This window comes from Haliotis rufescens, unplaced genomic scaffold (assembly GCF_023055435.1).
Source record: "Haliotis rufescens isolate VD_foot unplaced genomic scaffold, xgHalRufe1.0.p SCAF_1, whole genome shotgun sequence".
NCBI classification, from domain to species: domain Eukaryota; kingdom Metazoa; phylum Mollusca; class Gastropoda; order Lepetellida; family Haliotidae; genus Haliotis; species Haliotis rufescens.
The window spans coordinates 44,904-72,767 of record NW_025963779.1 but is presented as its reverse complement, the minus strand read 5'-3'; the positions used below and the strand labels follow the sequence as shown (position 1 = coordinate 72,767).

The window sequence follows — 27,864 nt, the reverse complement described above, 5'->3', positions numbered from 1 at the left end:
CTACCCTCTACTACCCGGCTATATGCCTCCACTACTCTCTACCCGACTATGTAGCCACTCCCCGACTATGTACCTGCACTACCCTATACTACCCGACTAAGTATACCTCCACTACCCGACTGTTGACCCCCTCAATTCACATTACAAACATCTAGGCCCACGGGCACCCGTTAAAAGCTAGTAGAACTCACTGCGGGCGGCCGAGGCAACCCCTTGTACAGTTTACAATCTCCCTGCCCAAATACCCAGGCCGTACGTCCTATAGGCGTCGTGCAGCGCCTCCAACAACAAACACAGTAACCATGCAAGAGAACGGCCCGGTGGCCCTCGCTACCCACTCTCTGTTTATCTACAGCCAAACACACACAGCACACGACCAGTTCAACTCTACCGAGTCTCCTCAGTCACTATGGTAAGTAAACTAGTCATAGTCAAATCAAACATATCCACAGTAATGTGACGAACCTCAGATTCAGTATCATAAGGTTTTAGTCTAGTTTAAACTATTTTATTGTACTTGATATCAACTGTTTCAACAGCACCATCGTGGCCGGGGCTGTAATACTTGATCTGCCTGATCGATCTTTCAATGTAGGTCTCCTACACCGGGTTGTGAACACCTCTTGGCGCTGCAGGCGACTCCACACGCCCGGAATGGCAGTGGGATTGTGTTATTGTGTTGATACATGTAACATATTAACTGCAGCAGGCGTCTGGTATGTTTGCTAGTGCACATACCATTCGCCTTGGTTGAGATTTTAAGAATATCTATATTACCCGTTTAACTGCAATTAATTAGCAACGATATAAGTAACTTTGTCCTGTCCTGAAATAACACCTCAGATTCATTTCCTCTGAGAGGACGCACTTGATAATAAAGTAAGGCGATATATTCTGCCTGTAACTGTTTACTGTAACATGTCGAGTTCACATTCATACATTTCTCTTCTGTAGATTACTACAATGATTTTAAGAAATATAGTTTTGCAACATAGATGTAAATTCCATGAAACACCTGTTTGTATTCTTCTAGTTCAAGTGTATTTTAAAGCAGAGTATATTTATTACACGTAATTCAAATGTGTAAGGGGGAAAAAACAGTAATATTAGGCGTTGTTACTAACTAGAAACATTTTGATATTAATAAGATGGATTTTATTATGTGTTATGTATTTAATATAGACTATATTATGTGTGACATATATCATATAGAGTGTTATGTGTGATATAGATACTTTTGTTTGTTGTTTAATCCCGCACTCAGCAATATTCTAGCTATATGTCGGCAGTCAGTTAAAATTCGGTTTCGACCAAACAATCCAGTGAATGATATCAAGCATAGTCACCTTTTACGGCAAGCATGGGTTGCTGAAGACCTTATCGGATCTTCATGGGTCGATATAGATAATATAAACTATATTATGTATGACATAAAACATTGACTCTTTTTTATGTGATATAGATAATTCAATCTCTCTTATGCGTGATATGGATAATAAAGACTGTATTCGGTGTGATATAGATACTATAGACGCTATTATGTGCGATATAGATAATATAGACTTTATTCGGTGTGATATAGAATATATAGACTGGATTCCAACATGACCATAGAACATCATATAGTCCATCTATGTAGTATCTGTTATTTTAATATCAGAAGTATTGGGCAGATAGGCACTTATTAACAACTGAGGCTACAAATCATCTTGTGAGACCACTGGTACTATCCAGAATGGACTAGGGTAATAATCTACGTATCACCATATCACCATCCGACAGGATCACTGCAACAACCTACAGCAAGTGCATAATACTGCTAGGCGACGTACCTGTCGATCTATGTGCGCGTTGAGCAGCCACCCGGTGGATGGAGGACAGCGCCTAAGAAATAGACGTTGGTTGGTTGTTGTTTAACGCCGCACTCAGCAATATTCCAGCTATATGACGTCGGTCTGTAAATAATCGATCCAGTGATTAATATAATGAGCATCAATCCACGCAATTGGGATCAATGACATGCATCAACCAAGTCAGCGAGCCTGACCACCCGATCCCGTTAGTCGCCTTTTACGACAAGCATAGTCACCTTTTACGGCAAACATGGGTTGCTGAAGACCTATTCTACCCCGGAATCTTCACGGGTCAGAAATAGACGTATTATTATTTGGCTTTATATTACGTATTATTATTTGGCTTTATATTGTGCGGTATTGATCATGTAACCACTGAGCTGTGTGATATAGACAAGATAGACTTAATTCCTTGTATTATAGTTATATAGATATGTTTGATTATGTTCGATTGTAAATATCTGCCCACAATACAGTAGCTATCTGCCCCTTACATAGTGAATACTTAACTAGCTCCCGTAAATACCAGAACCATTCACGAGTTTCATAAAATTAGTTCTACACGAGAGCGAGTTTAGTATTCACTATGTAAGGGGCAGTGAATCTAACATATCTATCTTAACTATTTTATTTAAAACGTGTTTAGAATTTCACTGTCGTGTGTGAATAGGCAGACACCTACACGACCCATAGCATAGTCCTTTTGTGTTGAACAGAAAAACAATTCAAACACGTCAAAAGTCGATACTTATTAATTTAATATCATACAACAGCCCACCTTCAGACTTCAGGGGTCCGCTCCACAAAGTTTTCGTAGCGCTATTTAACACTTTCGTAACTCCCATACTTTAACATTGACTTACGACTGTCATTGCGCCACGATCGCTTTGTGGAACGGGCCCTGCGCCACAAAGTTTACAATCACGTCACAATACCCTATGACGTAATATGTTGAATTTTGTTACAAGATCCACCGGCAAAACAATGCCATGTAACGTCAGCCTAGGAACAGGGTTGCTCGGGTCATCGATTGTGTATAAGCTCCTCTCAGTGATATATCACCTCTATACACAATGCCATCAAAAAGGCACAGGGAGTTTTTAATATTTGTTAGTGAAACTTGTTCCCGCAGTACATAACACGCGCTTTGGTATAACACAATGTGTAATACAGCTATACAGTGAATATATATAACCGATATATAGTGAATATCAGTCACTAAAGGGTAAATAGTTGCCCTCACTACATAATGAATATCACAGTTGAACATCATGCTATATACATTGTTGCAGTGTTCTATATCGGTTAGGCTTCATATCGTAGTTGTTACTCAAGAAGTAAGTGTTGTTTTCACTGATGTGGAGATAATGTCTGTCGAACTGTCACGCGAGAGTGTACAATACAGGGAAACCGCTGGTGGACACCTACACAATAGGCACCGTGATATAATGTGTGCAGGGTGATATGAGGTGTACTTGTGTGGGGTTGGGGTTGGGGGGGGGGGGGGGGGGGGGGGGGGGTTGTGTGTGTGTGTGTGTGTTGATGTGATATAAAGTGTACCTGTGTGTGAGGGGTGTTATATAGAGTACCCATGTGTGCAGGGTGGGATAAAGAGTACCCATGTGTGCGGGGTGATATAAAGTGTACCCATGTGTATGTGGTGTTATTAAGAGTACGCATGTGTGCTGGAAGTAATAGAGAGTACCCATGTGTGCAGGGTGGTATACAGAGTACCCGTATGTGTGCAGGGTATTATAAAGAGTACCCATGTGTGCAGGGTGGTATAAAGAGTACCTGTGTGCGAGGCATTATAAAGAGTACCTGTGTGTGCGGGTTATATGGAGTACCCATGTGTGCAGGGTATTAAAAAGAGTACCCATGTGTGCGGGTTGTTATAGAGAGTACCCATTTGTGGTGGGTGTTATTGAGAGTAATCATGTGTGAGGGGTGGAATATAGAATATCCGTGTGAGCGGGTTGTTATACAGAGTAACCGTGTATGCGGGTTGTTATACAGAGTAACCGGTATGCGGGTTGTTATACAGAGTAACCGTGTATGCGGGTTGTTATACAGAGTAACCGTGTATGCGGGTTGTTATACAGAGTAACCGGTATGCGGGTTGTTATACAGAGTAACCGTGTATGCGGGTTGTTATACAGAGTAACCGTGTGTGCGGGGTGATATAAAGTGTACCCATGTGTGCGGGTTGTTATACAGAGTAACCGTGTGTGCGGGTTGTTATACAGAGTAACCGTGTGTGCGGGGTGATATAAAGTGTACCCATGTGTGCGGGTTGTTATACAGAGTAACCGTGTGTGCGGGTTGTTATACAGAGTAACCGTGTGTGCGGGGTGATATAAAGTGTACCCGTGTGTGCGGGTTGTTATACAGAGTAACCGTGTGTGCGGGTTGTTATACAGAGTAACCGTGTATGCGGGTTGTTATACAGAGTAACCGTGTGTGCGGGTTGTTATACAGAGTAACCGTGTGTGCGGGTTGTTATACAGAGTAACCGTGTGTGCAGGTTGTTATACAGAGTAACCGTGTATGTGGGTTGTTATACAGAGTAACCGTGTATGCGGGTTGTTATACAGAGTAACCGTGTATGTGGGTTGTTATACAGAGTAACCGTGTGTGCGGGGTGATATAAAGTGTACCCATGTGTGCAGGTTGTTATACAGAGTAACCGTGTATGCGGGTTGTTATACAGAGTAACCGTGTGTGCGGGGTGATATAAAGTGTACCCATGTGTGTGGGTTGTTATACAGAGTAACCGTGTGTGCGGGTTGTTATACAGAGTAACCGTGTATGCGGGTTGTTATACAGAGTAACCGTGTATGTGGGTTGTTATACAGAGATACCGTGTGTGCGGGGTGATATAAAGTGTACCCATGTGTGCGGGTTGTTATACAGAGTAACCGTGTGTGCGGGTTGTTATACAGAGTAACCGTGTGTGCGGGTTGTTATACAGAGTAACCGTGTATGCGGGTTGTTATACAGAGTAACCGTGTATGCGGGTTGTTATACAGAGTAACCGTGTGTGCGGGTTGTTATACAGAGTAACCGTGTGTGCGGGGTGATATAAAGTGTACCCATGTGTGCGGGTTGTTATACAGAGTAACCGTGTGTGCGGGTTGTTATACAGAGTAACCGTGTATGCGGGTTGTTATACAGAGTAACCGTGTATGGGGGTTGTTATACAGAGTAACCGTGTATGCAGGTTGTTATACAGAGTAACCGTGTGTGCGGGTTGTTATACAGAGTAACCGTGTGTGCGGGATGATATAAAGTGTATCCATGTGTGCAGGGTGTAATAAAGAGTACCCGTGTATGCGGGTTGTTATAAAGAGTAACCATGTATGCGGGGTGTTACAGAAAGTACCTATGTGTATGTGGTGTTATATATGGTACTCATGTGTGGTGGTGTTATATAGAGTACCCATGTGTGCTGGGTGTAATAGAGAGTACCCGTGTGTGCGGGGAGATATAAGGAGTACCCATGTGTGCAGGGTGATATAAAGAGTACCCGTGTATGCGGGGTGTTACAGAAAGTACCTATGTGTATGTGGTGTTATATATGGTACTCATGTGTGGTGGTGTTATATAGAGTACCCATGTGTGCTGGGTGTAATAGAGAGTACCCGTGTGTGCGGGGAGATATAAGGAGTACCCATGTGTGCAGGGTGATATAAAGAGTACCCGTGTATGCGGGGGGTTACAGAAAGTACCTATGTGTATGTGGTGTTATATATGGCACCCATGTGTTGTGGTGTTATATAGAGTACCAATGTATGCTGGGTGCAATAGAGAGTACCCATGTTTGCAGTGTGGTACAAAGAGTACCATGTGTGATGGGTGTTATTTGCTGGGTATTATAGAGAGTAATGAAGTGTTTTCATTGAAGCTCCGTACTCTGTGAATGGATAGCGTATATATGTGTTCTCTAGGTTGGTTATGCGTGTATATATATACTTATATACATGATTTGTATGTTATGTATGTTTCACTTATATACATTGTTTGTATGTTGTGAATTACTTATAAATGCCATGCTTATTGAGATGGTCTCCCGCAGAGAGCGTGAATCGCTTTCATTGTAGACTGTCCCTGGCCCCACATTCCTCTCCTGTCTGACGTGCTGCTTAGGGACCCTCAGACCTCCCACCCTATACAGGTGGATCCGCCTGACACCACGAGTGTGAATATGCGGAGGGAAGTACGTTCAAGACAATATTTTTACGACACATTCATTGGGGACACCGCTCCGGAGGGTCCTGACTGCCGACATGTGGAGCGGTCCACTACAGGTGTGTGTGTGTGTGTGGGGGGGGTCGTATCAAAAGGAGCGGGGCGTGTTGGACACGTTGAAAGCTTTTTATGGATGAGAAGGCGGCACACATTGATGTGTGGTCAAACATACGTTCCGCTTATAGATCGGATTCATGGACAGTCGTTAAACTGGAAGGCCGGAAACAGCCGTGAAACTGTGATAGGTCCATCTTCCCGAGGCAGGGGAATTAACTGACTTGTGGATTTTGCAAGCTATGAGGGCCATTCAATATATAACCAGGCTAAGCTATTTATCAGATCGTAACGGTTGCATGTTTGTCACGTGCTGTGCACCAATGTATGTCACGTGCATAGACAAAGTTTCACTGAGGAAATTGTATTTGAAGTCACACACGTGATCTATAAAGATGGCAAGGGAAGATTCTGCCAAATTCTCGTCAAAGGTTGAATACAGGTCTGTTATTAGGTACCTCTTCTTAAAAGGGAAACCGGGAAAGGAGATACATGATGAATTGTCAGATGTTTATGGTGACAGTGCACCTTCGTATGCACAGGTCAAATTCTGGGTTGCAGAATTTAAGAGGGGTCGGGTGAACCTGGAAGATGGGCCACGCCCTGGCAGGCCTGTAGAGGTGACCAATGACCAAACCAGTGAAGCTGTGAGACAACTGGTTGTCAAAGACAGGCGAATGAAGGTGTCAGAAATGGCCAAGGCCTTGGATATTTCAGAGGGAAGTGTCCATACCATTTTGCATGATCGTCTGGGTATGAGGAAGCTGTCTGCCCGATGGGTCCCGAAATGTCTGAGTGATGATCAGAAGGCTGTACGTGCGTCAATGTGTCAGGCATTTTTGACGCAATGCAGTCGGGATGCAGACAACTTTATGGAGAGAATTGTTACTGGTGATGAAACCTGGGTACTCCACTATGACCCAGAAACAAAAGAACAGAGTAAGCAGTGGGCTGGCTTTGCTTCACCCCGTCCCAACAAGTTTAAGACTCAACCATCGGCTGGCAAAGTCATGGCAACCATCTTTTGGGATACCTAAGGGGTCTTGCTCATTGACTACTTGCTACGTGGCCAGACTATTACTGGAGAGTACTACTCCGATCTCCTGGGCCGTTTGCGGACTGCTATTCTTGCCAAACGTCGTGGAAAGATCACAAAATGTGTGCTGCTCCAACATGATAATGCCAGAGTGCACACATGTCGACTTGCGGTTCAAAGTATTGCCTCATCCACCTTACTCACCAGACCTGGCACCAAGCGACTACTTTCTCTTCCCAAACTTGAAGAAAGAACTGCGTGGACGTCATTTCCGGTCCGATGATGAACTCACGACAGCATTTGAGGGGTGGTTACACGAACAACCCAATGGTTTCTATCACAACGGGCTTTTAGCTCTCACACATCGCTGGACAAAGTGCATAGACCTCAATGGTGATTATGTGGAAAAAGAAGAAGTGAGGAGCAGTAGCAAATAGGTTAGGCTGGTTATATATTGAATGGCACTCGTATGTCCTAAGCCTCTCCTATGGACCAATCCGATTCCATCATTTGCATTTCTTTCAAACAAAATGGCGGCGCCCAGTCAAGACGATCTCATCGATAATCAAGATCTATACTGTGATAAAACGGGTTTTACATCGCGAAGTGCATCAAATCACGCGAGCACCTAAATGAAAACATGAAAATTTTTGGAAAATATCTGTGGACAATGAGTTTGCGGTGAACATGCTCTACAAATCCTGCAATCGACCGAAATCAGCGCGACAGTTTACGAACCGGATTTCGATTTCGTTAGTCCAGCCAAAATGTCACTCTATAATACCAGCCTAGTTCGGCAAGGGTGGAAACTGGACTCAGTTAATTTCCTTGCCTCGGGAAGATGTGATATGGCAGGAAAGACAAACAACCGTCTATCTGATAGCCCAGAAAGATGAGAGCCATGCCAGTGACAGCTCAGATGGATGAAATACCATTACATTGATAGGTGAGGGGTGGATGGACAACCGTCACATTGATACTTTTAAGGAATGAGCAACCGTTACATTGATAGGTCTGATGGATGATAATAGTCACATTGATAGGTCACACTGATGGACAACCATTATACTGATAGGTCAGATGGATGGACTACCGTTACATTGATATGTCGGATGTATGACAATCGTCACATTGATAGCCCTGGGATGGATCGATGACCGTTACATCAATAAGATGGCTGACACTTGTTACAGTGATAGCTCTGTTGGATTGGCAACCGTTACATATATAATTCAGATGTATGACAATCGTTACTTTGATAGGTCAGATGGATTACAGTCGTCACATTGATAGCTCAGAGATGGATGTTCAACCGTTACATTGGCAGCTCTGATGGATGAACAATTGTCACATTGATAGCTTAGGTGTGGATGAACGACCGTTACATTGACAACGCTTATGGATGGGCAGCCGTTACATTGATAGGTCTGATGGATGATAATAGTCACATTGATAGGTCACATTGATGAACAACCATTATACTGATAGGTCAGATGGATGGACTGCCGTTACATTGATAGGTCGGATGGATGAACAATCGTCACATTGATAGCTTAGGTGTGGATGAACGACCGTTACATTGACAACGCTGATGGATGGGCAGCCGTTACATTGGGAGCTCTGATGGATGAACAATCGTCACATTGATAGCTTAGGTGTGGATGAACGACCGTTACATTGACAACGCTGATGGATGGGCAGCCGTTACATTGGGAGCTCTGATGGATGAACAATCGTCACATTGATAGCTTAGGTGTGGATGAACGACCGTTACATTGACAACGCTGATGGGTGGGCAACCGTTACATTGATATGTCAGAAGGATGACAACCGTTCCGTTGACAGGATAGAAGGATGACAATCGTAACACTTGCAGATCAGTTGGGCCCAACAACCGTTTCAATCACGTATCATATAGGTGGATAACCGTTACAGTGACACATCATAGTTAAAGGTCGGGAAATGCGGACAATCTATACACCGATATGTCAGGACGCTCGGACAACCGTCAAACTGGTATGTTGTTTGAGAACAGGAAACACGAGGTGTTGCTTGTATGGATACAGGGACAGGTTATCGTTTGGTGTTATAATTACATGCATGTGGAATGAGCTTCCTCATTCCGAATTCTCCTGTAACACGTTAACCCCCCGGGGAAGGCCGTGTGCCAGTACACTGCTCTACACACTGATAATCAGTGTGATAATCACTGATGGTCTGAGTCTTACGCTTAATTTGCTTCCTTGCATTTTGTGGTTGTGATCTGTAAAAGTGTCATGCCTGAATACCCGCCCACTTGAAATGAGATATTCCAATGACAGTCTAAAGAGGGCTGTACTGGATCTTGACTTAGGCGATGTCTAATAGGGGAGGAGTTGTTGAATGTCTAATAAGGGACAGAAGGTTTGTGAAGTCTCATATATTGTATTGACGTGAGACTCGATATGGCAGAGGTTAAGTCTCACATATTAGGTGAGTTGAAATGGGGTTAAACGTCGCTTCCCAGAATATTACACACTGTGTGTGCGTGCGTGTGCGTGTGCCTGTGTGTGCGTGTGCGTGTGCGTGTGCGTGTGCGTGTGCGTGTGGCTGCTTGTACTAGCCCGGACTAAGCCCACTCAGGAACCATGCCGCAGATTGACATGAATACCTAACTCAGACACAGTTTTGCTGACTCCGAGCCGACTCGTCCTCGTTTTAGCCCTTTAGCCGAGCGCCACGCAGGGTAACAACAAGTACCATCATTTAACGTCTTTTGGTATGACGCGGCCGGGGATGAAACCCCGGATTTTGCGCGTCGGACGGACGCTCTACAACGAGACCACGGAGTCTGTCCCTCAGATATTAACGAGATACCCTTTGTGGCAGAGGCTAAATCTCAGATATTAACGTAAGGCTCGTGATGGCAGAGGTTATCGAAGTCTCAGATATTAATGATAGACCCTATAAGGCAGAGGGTAATTTTTCAGATATTGACGTGAAACCACATATGGCTGAGGCTAAGTCTCACATATTATGTGAAACCCGAAATGGCAGAGGCTATATCCCTGCCTTCAATTTCAGAATTGGCTTCATACCTCCAGTGACAGAAGTGCGTTATTATAATGATGTATCTGTGTAAGTATCATCACCGCACCATATAGTCACATCAGGAGCTGTCATAACTGGCATCACCCAACCACATGGCAGGCTTCAGATGTCATTCAATCGTTGTTTGCTAGATGTCTACCAGTTAACAGTTAAATATTTTAATATACTCTCAGATTTATACTGGCCGTTCTACACTCGTTCTTACCACTTGAGGGGGCACGGGTGGCCCAGTCGTATAAGGCGCCGCGATTCGCTGTGCAGAGTTGCGTCCTTTGGGCACGCCAGAAATTATGATTGTGGGTTCGAATCCCGGTTCGCCCCGATTATGTTTCTAGGTTTGTCAGCACCATACCCGTGCTCGTGGGTTTCACCGAAGTGGTAAACGTCTGAGACCTGCATCACTTCGGGCTTTCCTCTCACATTAAGCTGACACGCCGCGATATAACTGGAATATTGTTAAAAGCGGCGTTAAACCCAACTCACTCACTCACTCTTACCACTTGAACAGTCCTTCTAAAACACGGCCGGTGCACTTCTCTGTGAGATTGTTCCTCCTACATATAAATCAGTGCCGTGACATGCCCCTCCTTAGCAACTGTCACTATGCTTTGTCTGGGAGAAGTGAATCCTGAACGGGTGAATACATACTCCTGCGAGTGGCCCTTGACCTGCCCACTCGCGTCCTTGGTTACGCCACACCCGACCTACTGAAGCCGACCTGCGGCCATTATGTATGGCCGCCCACCATCCCATTTCAACGTCGGCATATTGTTACGCCAGGGTTGTGTGAGTACACATTGTCACCAACGTGTTTAGAGCCACTGCCAAATACATAATGGCTCTGAACCTACATCGGCAGTCTCGTAATTTTTTATGCCGATACTATCACACCAGTAACGTATTTATACGATGACACTAGAATCGTATTCATACGATAACACTAGTAACGTATTTATACGAGTGAGTGAGTTGGGTTTAACGCCGTTTTTTAACAGTATTACAGTTATATCGCGGCGCGTCAGCTAAATGTTGGAGGAAAGCCCGATGTGATGCAGGTCTCAGACCTTTACCTCAGACGTATTTATACGATCACACTAGTAACGTATTTATACGACCACACTTGAGACGTTTTTATACGATGACACCCGTAACGTACCTCTACCGATATGGTCATACTAGTTACGCCTGTATGTCGATATACCCATACTACTGGTATCTATAGATATGCCCCAGTGGAATTCAGAAGGTTGTGGGCCTCGCAGGGGATAATGTTGAAAATACGCCAACTCCTTCAACACAGTCCATCCCAGTTCGTCTAAGAGCGGGGCGGTTGGGTAGGCTAGTGGTTAAAGCGTTCGTTCGTCACGCCGAAGACCCGGGTTCGAATCCCGACATGAGTACAATGTGTGAAGCCCATTTCTGTCCCCCACCGTGATATTGCTGGAATATTGCTAAAAGCGCCGTAAAACCAAACTCACTTACTCACTTACTCGTCTAAGAGTTTTCCAGCCATTTATACATGCCTATTTGGTCACACATCTCCACTAAACTCACAGTTTCTCAATTCCTAGAACAAAATGGAGCCGGGATAATGTGGTACCTCTCTATATATATATCGCAGGCAGACCAGGAAAATCGGGATGAGGCCCAACTTGAGGCGAGTCAGGCCGATCAGACAGAAGAAACAGCCGGGGACCCTGGAACAGCCGACACTCAGCAACGTATGTACACAGACAGGGTGGTAGTCACTGCATGCACACAGAGAGGGTGGTAGTCACTGCATGCACACAGACAGGGTGGTAGTCACCGCATGCACACTGACAGGGTGGTAGTCACTGCATACACACAGACAGGGTGGTAGTCACTGCATGCACACAGACAGGGTGGTAGTCACTGCGTGCACACAGACAGGGTGGTAGTCACCGCATACAAACAGACAGGGTGGTAGTCACTGAATGCACACAGACAGGGTGGTAGTCACTGCGTGCACACAGACAGGGTGGTAGTCACTGCATACACACAGACAGGGTGGTAGTCACTGCATGCACACAGAGAGGGTGGTAGTCACTGCATGCACACAGAGAGGGTGGTAGTCACTGCATGCACACAGACAGGTTGGTAGTCACTGCATACACACAGACAGGGTGGTAGTCACTGCATGCACACAGACAGGGTGGTAGTCACTGCATGCACACAGACAGGGTGGTAGTCACTGCATACACACAGACAGGGTGGTAATCACTGCATGCACACAGGCAGGGTGGTAGTCACTGCATACACACAGACAGGGTGGTAGTCACTGCATGCACACAGACAGGGTAGTAGTCACTGCATGCACACAGAGGGTGGTAGTCACTGCATGCACACAGACAGGGTGGTAGTCACTGCATGCACACAGACAGGGTGGTAGTCACTGCATGCACACAGACAGGGTGGTAGTCACTGCATGCACACGGACAGGGTGGTAGTCACTGCATGCACACGGACAGGGTGGTAGTCACTGCATGCACACAGACAGGGTGATAGTCACTGCGTGCACACAGACAGGTTCGTAGTAACTGCATACACACAGACAGGGTGGTAGTCAATGCATGCACACTGACAGGGTGGTAGTCAATGCGTGCACACAGACAGGTTGGTAGTCACTGCATACACACAGACAGGGTGGTAGTCACTGCATGCACACAGACAGGGTGGTAGTCACCGCATGCACACAGACAGGATGGTAGTCACTGCATGCACACTGACAGGGTGGTAGTCACCTTATGCACACAGACAGGGTGGTAGTCACTGCATGCATACAGACAGGGTGGTAGTCACTGCATACACACAGACAGGATGGTAGTCACCGCATGCACACAGACAGGATGGTAGTCACTGCATACACACGGACAGGGTGGTAGTCACCGCATACACACAGACAGGATGGTAGTCACTGCATGCACACAGACAGGGTGGTAGTCACTGCATGCACACAGACAGGGTGGTAGTCACTGCATACACACAGACAGGGTGGTAGTCACTGCATGCACACAGACAGGGTGGTAGTCACTGCATGCACACAGACAGGGTGGTAGTCACTGCGTGCACACAGACAGGGTGGTAGTCACCGCATACACACAGACAGGGTGGTAAGCACTGCATGCACACAGAGAGGGTGGTAGTCACTGCATACACACAGACAGGGTGGTAGTCACTGTATGCACACAGACAGGGTGGTAGTCACTGCATGCACACAGACAGGGTGGTAGTCACTGCGTGCACACAGACAGGGTGGTAGTCACCGCATACACACAGACAGGGTGGTAAGCACTGCATGCACACAGAGAGGGTGGTAGTCACTGCATGCACACAGACAGGGTGGTAGTCACTGACTACACACAGACAGGGTGGTAGTCAATGCATACACACAGACAGGGTGGTAGTCACTGCATGCACACAGACAGGGTGGTAGTCACTGCATGCACACAGAGAGGGTGGTAGTCACTGCGTGCACACAGACAGGGTGGTAGTCACTGCGTGCACACAGACAGGGTGGTAGTCACTGCGTGCACACAGACAGGTTGGTAGTCACTGCATACACACAGACAGGGTGGTAGTCACTGCATGCACACTGACAGGGTGGTAGTCACTGCATGCACACAGAGAGGATGGTAGTCACTGCATGCACACAGACAGGGTGGTAGTCACTGCATGCACACAGAGAGGGTGGTAGTCACTGCGTGCACACAGACAGGGTGGTAGTCACCGCATACACACAGACAGGGTGGTAGTCACCACATACACACAGACAGGGTGGTAGTCACCACATACACACAGACAGGGTGGTAGTCACTGCATGCACACGGACAGGGTGGTAGTCACCGCATACACACAGACAGGGTGATAGTCAACACATACACAGACAGGGTGGTAGTCACTGCATGCACACAGACAGGGTGGTAGTCACCGCATACACACAGACAGGGTGGTAGTCACTGCATGCACACAGACAGGGTGGTAGTCACCGCATACACACAGACAGGGTGGTAGTCACTGCATGCACACAGAGAGGGTGGTAGTCAACACATACACAGACAGGGTGGTAGTCACTGCATACACAGACAGGGGTAGTAGTCACCACATACACAGACAGGGTGGTAGTCACTGCATACACAGACAGGGGTAGTAGTCACCACATACACAGACAGGGGTAGTCACCACATACACATACAGGGGTAGTAGTCACCACATACACAGACAGGGGTAGTCACCACATACACATACAGGGGTAGTAGTCACCGCATACACAGACAGGGTGGTAGTCACCGCATACACAGACAGGGGTAGTCACCACATGCACATACAGGGGTAGTAGTCACCACATACACAGACAGGGGTAGTCACCACATACACATACAGGGGTAGTAGTCACCACATACACAGACAGGGGTAGTCACCACATACACATATAGGGGTAGTAGTCACCACATACACATACAGGGGTAGTCACCATATACACATACAGGGTGGTAGTCACCACATACACATACAGGGGTAGTCACGATATACACATACAGGGTGGTAGTCACCGCATACACAGACAGGGGTAGTCACCATATACACATACAGGGTGGTAGTCACCACATACACAGACAGGGGTAGTCACCACATACACATATAGGGGTAGTAGTAACCGCGTGTAGTCACCATATACACATACAGGGTGGTAGTCACCGCATACACAGACAGGGGTAGTCACCATATACACATATAGGGGTAGTAGTAACCGCGTGTAGTCACCATATACACATACAGGGTGGTAGTCACCGCATACACAGACAGGGGTAGTCACCACATACACATATAGGGGTAGTAGTAACCGCGTGTAGTCACCACATACGCAGACAGGGTGGTAGTCACCACATACGCAGACATGGTGGTAGTCACCGCATACACATACAGGGTAGTAGTAACCGCGTGTAGTCACCACATACGCAGACAGGGTGGTAGTCACCACATACGCAGACATGGTGGTAGTCACCGCATACACATACAAGGTGGTAGTCACCGCATACACAGACATGGTGGTAGTCAGCGCATACACAGACAAGGTAGTAGTTACCATGTACAGACAGACAGTGTAGTAGCCATTTCTTGCACGCAAACAATGTAAGCGCATTCGGAAAGGATGGTGGCACTCCATACTAACAAACAGTGTGGTAGTCACTGTAAGCGAACAGACAGCGTGGTAGCCGTTGCAGGCAAACAGAAAGCTCGGTAGTCATTGCGGGCAAACAGAAAGCTCGGTAGTCATTGCGGGCAAACAGACAGCTCGGTAGTCATTGCGGGCAAACAGACAGCTCGGTAGTCATTGCGGGCAAACAGACAGCTCGGTAGTCATTGCGGGTAAACAGACAGGATGGTAGTCTACCACACACGAGGTCAAGGAATTTCTTGTCCATGTGCATGTTGGATAGAAACTGCGTGCAAAAGCCATGATGGGTAGTCACTGCATAAATAGGTAATACATAATACATGACTATATTTTCTGATTTTGTGCAGCATCTGAGGAAGGTGGTCAGACTGATTCAGCAGAAGCAACAGAGAAAAAGGCTGACGAACAGGATCCTGGTAATGATGCTAACAACGAAGAAACTGCTGAAGCAGAAGGAAAACCTGAGCAGGAGCCTGAGCAGGAACCCGCTGAAGAAGTGACACCTGAGCAGGAACCCGCTGAAGAAGTGACACCTGAGCAGGAACCCGCTGAAGAAGTGACACCCGAACAGGAACCCGCTGAAGAAGTGACACCTGAGCAGGAATCCGCTGAAGAAGTGACACCCGAACAGGAACCCGCTGAAGAAGTGACACCCGAACAGGAACCCGCTGAAGAAGTGACACCTGAGCAAGAACCCGCTGAAGAAGTGACACCCGAGCAAGAACCCGCTGAAGAAGTGACACCCGAGCAAGAACCCGCTGAAGACGGACAGATAGTTGAAAATGGAACTGTCTCTGACTTGAATCTCTCTGAGGACCAGTTAGAAAGTAAGTAATTGCAATCTGATATTCATAACGTATATTTTTGTACGTCGACTTGAGTGTTTCCAGGGGCACGGGTGGCCCATTCGTCTAAGGCGCCGCGATTCGCTGTGCAGAGTTGCGTCCCTTGGGCACGCCAGAAACCTATGATTGTGGGTTCGAATCCCGGTTCGCCCAAATTATGTTTCTAGGTTTGTCAGCACCATACCCGTGCTCGTGGGTTTCACTGAAGTGGTAAACGTCTGAGACCTCGGTTACTTCGGGTTAAGCTGACACGCCGTGATATAACTGGAATACTGTTAAAAGCGGCGTAAAACCCAACTCACTCACTCACTAGTGAGTTTCCAGATATCTGTCAGAACTGCAGGGAGAGTATGCCATGCTATCAGCTAACCTGTAGAACTGCAGTGGGAGTTACCGTCTTACGATATCGCTTTAAGTAGGCGAGTGTACCGTCTTACCAGATTACTTTCAGAATTGTAGGGCGAGTGTACCGTCTTACCAGATTACTTTCAGAATTGTAGGGCGAGTGTACCGTCTGACCAGATTACTTTCAGAACTGTAGGGCGAGTGTACCGTCTTACCTATCCAGACATCTAGACAATGCAATAATGCAGTTAATTACAAATCATAGCAGCATATTGATCTGAAGTAAAGTCCAATCGATATCCCTCTGCTCTGCCTTACGATGTCGTACATAATACATAAGATCGATCTAAGTAGGGTGTCTTTGGCGAAGACTATTCTCTGCTTTTTTCTAGTTTTCATGATGTTTCTTTTATGAATGTTTAGTCTGCTTCTGCTTGGCAGTACTTGAAGTATGGAACGGTAAGGTTGCTACTGATTTCATCTCATTAAAATGCCACATGGTTCCAATGCATTATTAATAAGTTTGACTCAATGCTTCTTGTTTCCAGCTTTCCGCTACATGTTTAAAATCCACTCAGAAGACGACCGAATTAACTTCGAGCAGTTCAAACGTCTCCTGCGGTGCGCCGGGCACAACCCAACATCTGCTGATGCGCAGTCTATCTACGACGAGGCTGACAAAGACGGTAGGTGGGGGATCTATCGGCGACGAGGCTGACAAAGACGGTAGGTGGGGGATCTATCGTCGACGAGATTGACATGGACGGTAGGTAGGGATCTATCTACTAAAAGGCTGAAATTGACGGCAGGTTTGGGATCTATCTACTAAAAGGCTAACGAGAACGGTAGGTTGAGGATCTATCTACTAAAAGGTTAACAAGGACGGTAGGTGAAAGATCTATCTTCGACGAGGCTGACAAGGGCGGTAGGTAGGTATCTATCTACTAAAAGGCTCGCAAAGACGGTAGGTGGGGATGTATCTACAAAGAAGCTTAAAAGGACGGTAGGTGGGGGGATCTATCTACTAAAAGACTGACATGGACGGTATTTAGGGATTTATCTACTGAAAGGCTAACAAGGACGGTAGGTGAAGGATCTATCTCTTAAAAGGCTAACAAGGACTGTAGGTGGGGATCTATCTACTAAAAGGCTGACATGGACGGTATTTAGGGATCTATCTACTAAAAGGCTAACAAGGACGGTAGGTGGGGGATCTATCTACTAAAAGGCTGACATGGACGGTATTTAGGGATTTATCTACTAAATGGCTAACAAGGACGGTAGGTGGGGGATCTATCTACTAAAAGGCTGACAAGGACGGTATTTAGGGATCTATCTACTAAAAGGCTAACAAGGACGGTAGGTGGGGGATCTATTTACTAAAAGGCTGACATGGACGGTATTTAGGGATTTATCTACTAAAAGGCTAACAAGGACGGTAGGTGGGGGATCTATCTACTAAAAGGCTGACATGGACGGTATTTAGGGATCTATCTACTAAAAGGCTAACAAGGACGGTAGGTGGGGGATCTATCTACTAAAAGGCTGACATGGACGGTATTTAGGGATTTATCTACTAAAAGGCTAACAAGGACGGTAGGTGGGGGATCTATCTACTAAAAGGCTGACATGGACGGTATGTAGGGGATCTATCTACTAAAAGGCTAACAAGGACGGTAGGTGGGGATCTATCTACTAAAAGGCTGACAAGGACGGTATGTAGGGGATCTATCTACTAAAAGGCTGACAAGGACGGTATGTAGGGGATCTATCTACTCAAAGGCTAACAAGGACGGTAGGTGGGGATCTATCTACTAAAAGGCTGACATGGACGGTATTTAGGGATTTATCTACTAAAAGGCTAACAAGGACGGTAGGTGGGGGATCTATCTACTAAAAGGCTGACATGGACGGTATTTAGGGATCTATCTACTAAAAGGCTAACAAGGACGGTAGGTGGGGGGTCTATCTACTAAAAGGCTGACATGGACGGTATTTAGGGATTTATCTACTAAAAGGCTAACAAGGACGGTAGGTGGGGGATCTATCTACTAAAAGGCTGACATGGACGGTATTTAGGGATCTATCTACTAAAAGGCTAACAAGGACGGTAGGTGGGGGATCTATCTACTAAAAGGCTGACATGGACGGTATTTAGGGATTTATCTACTAAAAGGCTAACAAGGACGGTAGGTGGGGGATCTATCTACTAAAAGGCTGACATATACGGTATTTAGGGATCTATGTACTAAAAGGCTAACAAGGACGGTAGGTGGGGGATCTATCTACTAAAAGGCTGACATGGACGGTATTTAGGGATCTATCTACTAAAAGGCTAACAAGGACGGTAGGTGGGGATCTATCTACTAAAAGGCTGACAAGGACGGTATGTAGGGGATCTATCTACTAAAAGGCTGACAAGGACGGTATGTAGGGGATCTATCTACTCAAAGGCTAACAAGGACGGTAGGTGGGGATCTATCTACTAAAAGGCTGACATGGACGGTATTTAGGGATCTATCTACTAAAAGGCTAACAAGGACGGTAGGTCGGGGATCTATCTACTAAAAGGCTAACATGGACGGTATTTAGGGATTTATCTACTAAAAGGCTAACAAGGACGGTAGGTGGGGGATCTATCTACTAAAAGGCTGACATGGACGGTATTTAGGGATCTATCTACTAAAAGGCTAACAAGGACGGTAGGTGGGGGATCTATCTACTAAAAGGCTGACATGGACGGTATTTAGGGATTTATCTACTAAAAGGCTAACAAGGACGGTAGGTGGGGGATCTATCTACTAAAAGGCTGACATGGACGGTATTTAGGGATCTATCTACTAAAAGGCTAACAAGGACGGTAGGTGGGGATCTATCTACTAAAAGGCTGACAAGGACGGTATCTAGGGGATCTATCTACTAAAAGGCTGACAAGGACGGTATCTAGGGGATCTATCTACTAAAAGGCTGACAAGGACGGTAGGTGGGGGATCTATCTACTAAAAGGCTGACAAATACGGTATGTAGGGGATCTATCTACTAAAAGGCTGACAAGGACGGTATGTAGGGGATCTATCTACTAAAGGCTAACAAGGACGGTATGTAGGGGATCTATCTACTAAAAGGCTGACAAGGACGGTATGTAGGGGATCTATCTACTAAAAGGCTGACAAGGACGGTAGGTGGGGGATCTATCTACTAAAAGGCTAACAAGGACGGTAGGTGGGGGATCTATTTACTAAAAGGCTGACAAATACGGTAGGTGGGGGATCTATCTACTAAAAGGCTGACAAGGACGGTATGTAGGGGATCTATCTACTAAAAGGCTGACAAGGACGGTATGTAGGGGATCTGTCTACTAAAAGGCTGACAAATACGATATGTAGGGGATCTATCTACTAAAAGGCTGACAAGGACGGTATGTAGGGGATCTATCTAGTAAAAGGCTGACAAGGACGGTATGTAGGGGATCTATCTACTAAAAGGCTGACAAGGACGGTAGGTGGGGGATCTATCTACTAAAAGGCTGACAAGGACGGTAGGTGGGGGATCTATCTACTAAAAGGCTGACAAATACGGTAGGTGAAGGATCATCTATCTTCGACGTGGCTGACATGGACGGTAGGTAGGGATCTATCTACTAAAAGGATAACAAAGGACGGCATTTTGGGATCTATCTTCTAAAGGCTAACAAGGACGGTAGGTAGGGATCTATCTACTCAAAGGCTAGCAAAGGACGAAACGAAAAGTGAAAATGTCGGATTACTATCCTATTTGATCAGGAATGTGCTATCATTGTCTGAACGCAGTCATGTACGTTCGTAACAGAGTCCTACGGATCGGGAAAGATCCAGAGAGGTCGGCAAAGCACTCCCAACAGTATGGTGCGTGCCGAAACATTCGGGAAACTCAGCCGATTTTGTCTGGTCGGATTACAATCGTGACTATGTCGTGATATATTCTGTTTTATCGGATCAAAATCGTAACAATGTCCTGTGTTGTCCGGACGGTGTCCTGTGGATCGGGACGCGGTCGTGATGAACGGGCATGAATTGTTCATTGCCGTTTCTTGTCGACTGAGTCCAGATTGCGTCCAGATCTTGCCGAATGCGAACCTTCCTTGTCGGTTGACTGTCCGGTCACTGTCTGATCTCTGTCGGATCGTATTCGGGAGAGTTTCGGGCGTTTCCTACCATGCGGAAGATACAAATCGGATTGAGAACGGGAGAATCGGGACGAATTCGGCTGGAAACGGCTGAATCGGGACGCTTCCTGAACAATATCTGATTGTTTGTGAATTTCCCGCCATGAATCGCAGGATGGTTATCAGACTGTTGACAAATTTTAATCGGGAATGGTCCTGTCAAGGACGGCAGTAAAAATCCTGAATGTGTGAATGAGCCCTTAAGGATAAGAGTGGTACATTTGTTGGACGCAGCAATGTATCTCTTTTTGTACGAATTTGAATTGAGCTTAAGAATCCAGTACAAAAGAAGAATAGACATGTGTTCAGGTTTTAGGGTGTCAAAAGTTGATAGTACCGATACATGGTTTTGGTTTTGGTGTGTGAGTGGATAGTATGTATGTAGTGGGTAAAAGGATGGTATGGATTCAGTATGTGAAATGACGGTATGAATTCAGTATGTGAAATGACGGTATGAATTCAGCATGTGAAATGACGGTATGATATCAGTGTGTGAGAGGATGGTATGGATTCAGTGTGTGAGAGGTTTGCATGTATTTTGTGTGTGAGAGGATGGTATGGATTCAGCGTGTGAGAGGATGGTATGAATTAAGTGTGTGAGAGGTTTGTTTGGATTCAGTGTGTGAGAGGATGGTATGGTTTCAGTGTGTGAGAGGATGTGTGAGAGGATGGTTCTAGAGGATGGTATGAATTCAGTGTGTGAGAGGATGGTATGGATTCAGTGTGTGAGAGGTTTGTATTGATTCAGAGTGAGAGTGGTTGGTATGGATTCAGTGTGTGAGAGGATGGTATGGATTCAGTGTGTGAGAGGATGGTAAGGATTCGGTGTGTGAGAGGATGGTATGGATTCAGTATGTGAGAGGATGGTTTGAATTCATTGTGAGATGATGGTATGGATTCAGTATGCGAAATGACGGTATGAATCCAGTGTGAGAGAGGATGGTATGGATTCAGTGTGTGAGAGGTTTGTATGGATTCAGTGTGTGAGGATGGGTATGTATTCAGTGTGCAAAAAGGATGGTATAGATTCAGTATGTGAAATGACGGTATGGATTCAGTGTGTGAGAGGATGGTATGGATTCAGTGTGTGAGAGGATGGTATGGATTCAGTGTGTGAGAGGATGGTTTGAATTCAGTGTATGAGAGGATGGTATGAATTCAGTGTATGAGAGGATGGTATGGATTCAGTGTGTGAGAGGATGGTATGAATTCAGTGTGTGAGAGGATGGTATGGATTCAGTGTGTGAGACGATGGTTTGAATTCAGTGTATGAGAGGATGGTATGAATTCTGTGTGTGAGAGGATGGTATGGATTCAGTGTGTGAGAGGATGGTATGGATTCAGTGTGTGGGAGGATGGTATGGATTCAGTGTGTGAGAGGATGGTTTGAATTCAGTGTATGAGAGGATGGTATGAATTCAGTGTGTCAGAGGATGGTATGAATTCTGTGTGTGAGAGGATGGTATGGATTCAGTGTGTGAGAGGACGGTATGGATTCAGTGCGTGAGAGGATGGTATGAATTCAGTGTGTCAGAGGATGGTATGGATTCAGTGTGTGAGAGGATGGTATGGATTCAGTATGTGAAATGACGGTATGAATTCAGTGTGAGAGAGGATGGTATGGCTTCAGTGTGTGAGAGGATGGTATGAATTAAGTGTGTGAGAGGATGGTTTGAATTCAGTGTATGAGAGGATGGTATGAATTCAGTGTATGAGAGGATGGTATGGATTCAGTGTGTGAGAGGATGGTATGAATTCAGTGTGTGAGAGGATGGTATGGATTCAGTGTGTGAGACGATGGTTTGAATTCAGTGTATGAGAGGATGGTATGAATTCTGTGTGTGAGAGGATGGTATGGATTCAGTGTGTGAGAGGATGGTATGGATTCAGTGTGTGGGAGGATGGTATGGATTCAGTGTGTGAGAGGATGGTTTGAATTCAGTGTATGAGAGGATGGTATGAATTCAGTGTGTCAGAGGATGGTATGAATTCTGTGTGTGAGAGGATGGTATGGATTCAGTGTGTGAGAGGACGGTATGGATTCAGTGCGTGAGAGGATGGTATGAATTCAGTGTGTCAGAGGATGGTATGGATTCAGTGTGTGAGAGGATGGTATGGATTCAGTATGTGAAATGACGGTATGAATTCAGTGTGAGAGAGGATGGTATGGCTTCAGTGTGTGAGAGGATGGTATGAATTAAGTGTGTGAGAGGTTTGTTTGGATTCAGTGTGTGAGAGGATGGTATGGTTTCAGTGTGTGAGAGGATGTGTGAGAGGATGGTTCTAGAGGATGGTATGAATTCAGTGTGTGAGAGGATGGTATGGATTCAGTGTGTGAGAGGTTTGTATGGATTCAGAGTGAGAGTGGTTGGTATGGATTCAGTGTGTGAGAGGATGGTATGGATTCAGTGTGTGAGAGGATGGTAAGGATTCGGTGTGTGAGAGGATGGTATGGATTCAGTATGTGAGAGGATGGTTTGAATTCATTGTGAGATGATGGTATGGATTCAGTATGCGAAATGACGGTATGAATCCAGTGTGAGAGAGGATGGTATGGCTTCAGTGTGTGAGAGGTTTGTATGGATTCAGTGTGTGAGGATGGGTATGTATTCAGTGTGCAAAAAGGATGGTATAGATTCAGTATGTGAAATGACGGTATGGATTCAGTGTGTGAGAGGATGGTATGGATTCAGTGTGTGAGAGGATGGTATGGATTCAGTGTGTGAGAGGATGGTATGGATTCAGTGTATGAGAGGATGGTATGAATTCAGTGTATGAGAGGATGGTATGGATTCAGTGTGTGAGAGGATGGTATGAATTCAGTGTGTGAGAGGATGGTATGGATTCAGTGTGTGAGACGATGGTTTGAATTCAGTGTATGAGAGGATGGTATGAATTCTGTGTGTGAGAGGATGGTATGGATTCAATGTGTGAGAGGATGGTATGGATTCAGTGTGTGGGAGGATGGTATGGATTCAGTGTGTGAGAGGATGGTTTGAATTCAGTGTATGAGAGGATGGTATGAATTCAGTGTGTCAGAGGATGGTATGAATTCTGTGTGTGAGAGGATGGTATGGATTCAGTGTGTGAGAGGACGGTATGGATTCAGTGCGTGAGAGGATGGTATGAATTCAGTGTGTCAGAGGATGGTATGGATTCAGTGTGTGAGAGGATGGTATGGATTCAGTATGTGAAATGACGGTATGAATTCAGTGTGAGAGAGGATGGTATGGCTTCAGTGTGTGAGAGGATGGCATGGATTCATTGTGTGAGAAGATGGCATGGATTCAGTGTGTGAGATGATGGTTTGAATTCAGTCTGAGAGGATGGTATGGATTCAGTGTGAATTCAGTGTGTGAGAGGATGCTTTGAATTCAGTGTGTGAGAGGATGGTATGAATTCAGTGTGGGAGAGGATGTTATGAATTCAGTGTGAGAGAGGATGGTATGGATTCAGTGTGTGAGAAGATGGTATGGATTCAGTGTGTGAGAGGATAGTATAGAGCATGGTATGAATTCAGTGTGTGAGAGCATGGTATGGATTCAGTGCGTGAGAGGTTGGCATGGATTCAGTGTGAGAGGTTGGCATGGATTCAGTGTGTGAGAGGATGGTATGAATTCAGTGTGTGAGAGGATGGTTTGAATTCAGTGTGTGAGAGGATGGTATGGATTCAGTGTATGAGAGGTTGGCATGGATTCAGTGTGTGAGAGGTTGGCATGGATTCAGTGTGTGAGGGGATGGTATGGATTCAGTGTATGAGAGGATGGTATGGATTCAGTGTGAATTCAGTGTGTGAGAGGATGTTATGAATTCAGTGTGTGAGAGGATGGTATGGATTCAGTGTGTGAGAGATTGGTATGGATTCAGTGTGTGAGAGGATGGTATGGGTTCAGTATGTGAAATGACGGTATGAATTCAGTGTATGAGAGGATGGTATGGCTTCAGTGTGTGAGAGGTTGACATGGATTCAGTGTGTGAGGGGATGGTATGGATTCAGTGTGTGAGAGGATGGTATGTATTTAGTGTGTGAGAGGATGGTATGTGTTTAGTGTGTGAGAGGATGGTATGTATTTAGTGTGTGAGAGGATGGTATGTATTTAGTGTGTGAGAGGATGGTATGTGTTTAGTGTGTGAGAGGATGGTATGTATTTAGTGTGTGAGAGGATGGTACGAATTCAGTGTGAGGATGGTACGAATTCAGTGTGAGAGGACGGTGTGGATACAATGTTTGAGAAGATGGTATGAAAAGCTGATCTCTAAAAATAGATTACGTCAAGATTGAATTTCAGAAATTTCTCAAAGTAAATTGAATGAACCCATGTATATTCTCTGCAATGGTTGCAATAAAGTTATTTTTAAAGTATGTTTGCCAGTACAGATGAGCAAAAGTGCCTTTTAATTTCTGTCAGCACAGTACGTTGTCTTAGCGCCCCGAATAGGAAAGAATGTCACTGTAAATCGGGTATGTTTTCATGTTTTCAAGGTGTATCGTGTTCCAGGTAACGGCACGATTAACTTTGAAGAGTTTTGTCGCCTGCACGCGGCCCACACGGTGCCTCTGGAGGACCAGGAGACAGAGATCGTGAACTGCATCAACAAGGTATTTCCGGGGAACCAGGAGGAAATCCCGCTGCGAAAAGTGGAGCAGATCATGGAGAAGGTGGGTCTGCAACGTGACGAGAGCTGCCTCACCAGGGACGACCTCCACAGACTGGTCAGCGACATGGACAGGAACGGCAACGGGATGGTCGACAGACTAGGTCAGTGCAACTACATGAATCTGTACAGACATCTTGGTCTATCCACGTACATATATATCTGTACAAACATCTACATCTCTCCAACTACAAATATATGTACAAACATCTAGGTCTATCCAAGTACATATATCTGTACACACATCTAGGTCTCTCCAACTACTCATATCTGTACAAACATATGTGTCTCTCCAATTACTCATATCTGTACAAACATATGTGTCTCTCAAACTACTCATATCTGTACAAACATATGTGTCTCTCAAACTAGTCATATCTGTACAAACATCTAGGTCTCTCCAGCTACTCAAATCTGTACAAACATCTAGGTCGTTCTGACTACTCATATATCAGTTAAAGATTTTCACTTCCTTGTTTTGCAGAATTCGCAAAGATGTTGATTTCACGCGACAGTTCATAGGGAGCCCCGTGACGTTCCATCTGAAGCATTATGTAATCCCCATCTTCACATTCGCCACAGGACAACCTCAATTTCTATAACAGTACTCAGAATACTGGAGAGTCCTCAGCCTGAACAAACGTCGCTATCCAGGGGAGGCCTTCCGCTGCCTGAACATCCACCACAGCCTGAACACCCACCACAGCCTGAACACCCACCACAGCCTGAACACCCACCACAGCCTGAACACCCACCACAGCCTGAACACCCACCACAGCCTGAACACCCACCACAGCCTAAACACCCACCACAGCCTGAACACCCACCACAGCCTGAACACCCACCACAGCCTAAACACCCACCACAGCCTAAACACCCACCACAGCCTGAACACCCACCACAGCCTGAACACCCACCTCGGCCTGAACACCCACCACAGCCTGAACACCCACCACAGCCTGAACACCCACCACAGCCTGAACACCCACCACAGCCTGAACACCCACCACAGCCTGAACACCCACCACAGCCTGAACACCCACCACAGCCTGAACACCCATCACAGCCTGAACACCCACCACAGCCTAATATGTGATAATTGTACAATACAGATATTTCCCTTGTCAAAACTGCAAACTCTGTTCAAGTATACTCAAATGTGAGTACCAGTACATTTCCCAGCTGAACCCTGGCGACCAACTGTTATGAACAACGAAGCTGATGTGACTGTTCAATACTTGCACTATGTGCTGTTGAATTTGTGCAGGATTTTCTTTTGCCCATTATAGTGTAATCTGTGATATTTCTACGCAATGTAGTGCTAAGCTCAAGTTTATTTGAATGTTCCTCTACAGAAATAATGTGTTCTTTCAAATGCTCATTGTTGCCGATATGGCGGGTAACTGGGCGGGGTAACGGGGCGCCGTAGGCATGTGTATACATAACACGAACTATTGAAATTTAAACATTTTTTTATGTCCTACTTTAGGGGCGGTGGGGTAGCCTAGTGGTTTAAGCGTTCGCTCATCACGCCGAAAACCTGGGTTCGATTCCCCACATGGGTATTATGTGTGAAGCCCATTTCTGGTGTTTCCCGCCGTGATGTTGCTTGAATATTGCTAAAAGCGGCGTAAAATCAAACTCACTCACATCAACAGGCGTCAGTAGGGTTTGATCTTTAAGTACCACACAGCCTCCTTCATTATAGGCACAGTCCGTACTATTCCCCACAGTTCCCCACCAGAATCCTTACCCCCACCCCCTACCCCCCAACACCACCTTTGCCCCTTACAGTTTCACCACGGAGGGCCTGTTTCATCGCATTGATCATGTTTGAAACAAACACTTCTTTTTGGCACTTTTAAGGAATAGGATTTCGAACGCTATGAGATCCAATAGTAGACATACGTATTTGTTTGTCAGACAGAGTTATGTTATAGTACACACGCTGACAGAACTGTTGTCATGTCACACTGAAAGAACTGATCACTATTGATCAGTGCTGCTTTTAACGACAATGATCATATGTCAGGTAGGTGTATATCATCCCGGCAATATGCAAAGTCCAAGTAGCCATAAGCTTTTGTTGAAGTATAAATATGTACTCATATATAACATATATATTTATTGTATATAGATATATTTGTATTTGGGATCACATTGACTGACATGTTTAGTGTGAAATATTCTTATCGCAATACTATTTTCATCCCGTTTATCTGTTTTGTTTGAACATCATTTTACGTAAGATTAATTATAACTTCAATAAAAACAATTATCGCAAAAGTGAAAAACCTTTTCCTTTTTCTGAAATTTAATCAGAGCACGTTTGCTTC

At 45.5% G+C, this 27,864-nt stretch overlaps 1 protein-coding gene across 1 annotated transcript; it reads left to right on the top strand.

Moving 5' to 3' along the window:
- The first annotated feature begins 267 nt into the window (after positions 1-267).
- LOC124125412 (probable serine/threonine-protein kinase kinX) lies at positions 268-27,822 on the top strand. The gene is made up of 6 exons (XM_046488722.2): positions 268-412; positions 11,903-12,002; positions 15,826-16,305; positions 17,217-17,354; positions 25,372-25,632; positions 26,013-27,822. The coding sequence occupies exons 1-6, from the start codon at positions 410-412 to the stop codon at positions 26,048-26,050; spliced, it is 1,020 nt and encodes a 339-aa protein (XP_046344678.1). The 5' UTR covers positions 268-409; the 3' UTR covers positions 26,051-27,822.
- The last annotated feature ends 42 nt before the right edge of the window (positions 27,823-27,864 follow it).

What these genes read in the sequence shown, in the direction of transcription:
- LOC124125412 (XM_046488722.2), top strand. An exon ending in CGACGAGGCTGACAAAGACG is followed by an intron (nt 17,355 to 25,371) that starts GTAGGTGGGGGA and finishes ATCGTGTTCCAG; the next exon opens with GTAACGGCACGATTAACTTT. An exon ending in CGGGATGGTCGACAGACTAG is followed by an intron (nt 25,633 to 26,012) that starts GTCAGTGCAACT and finishes CTTGTTTTGCAG; the next exon opens with AATTCGCAAAGATGTTGATT.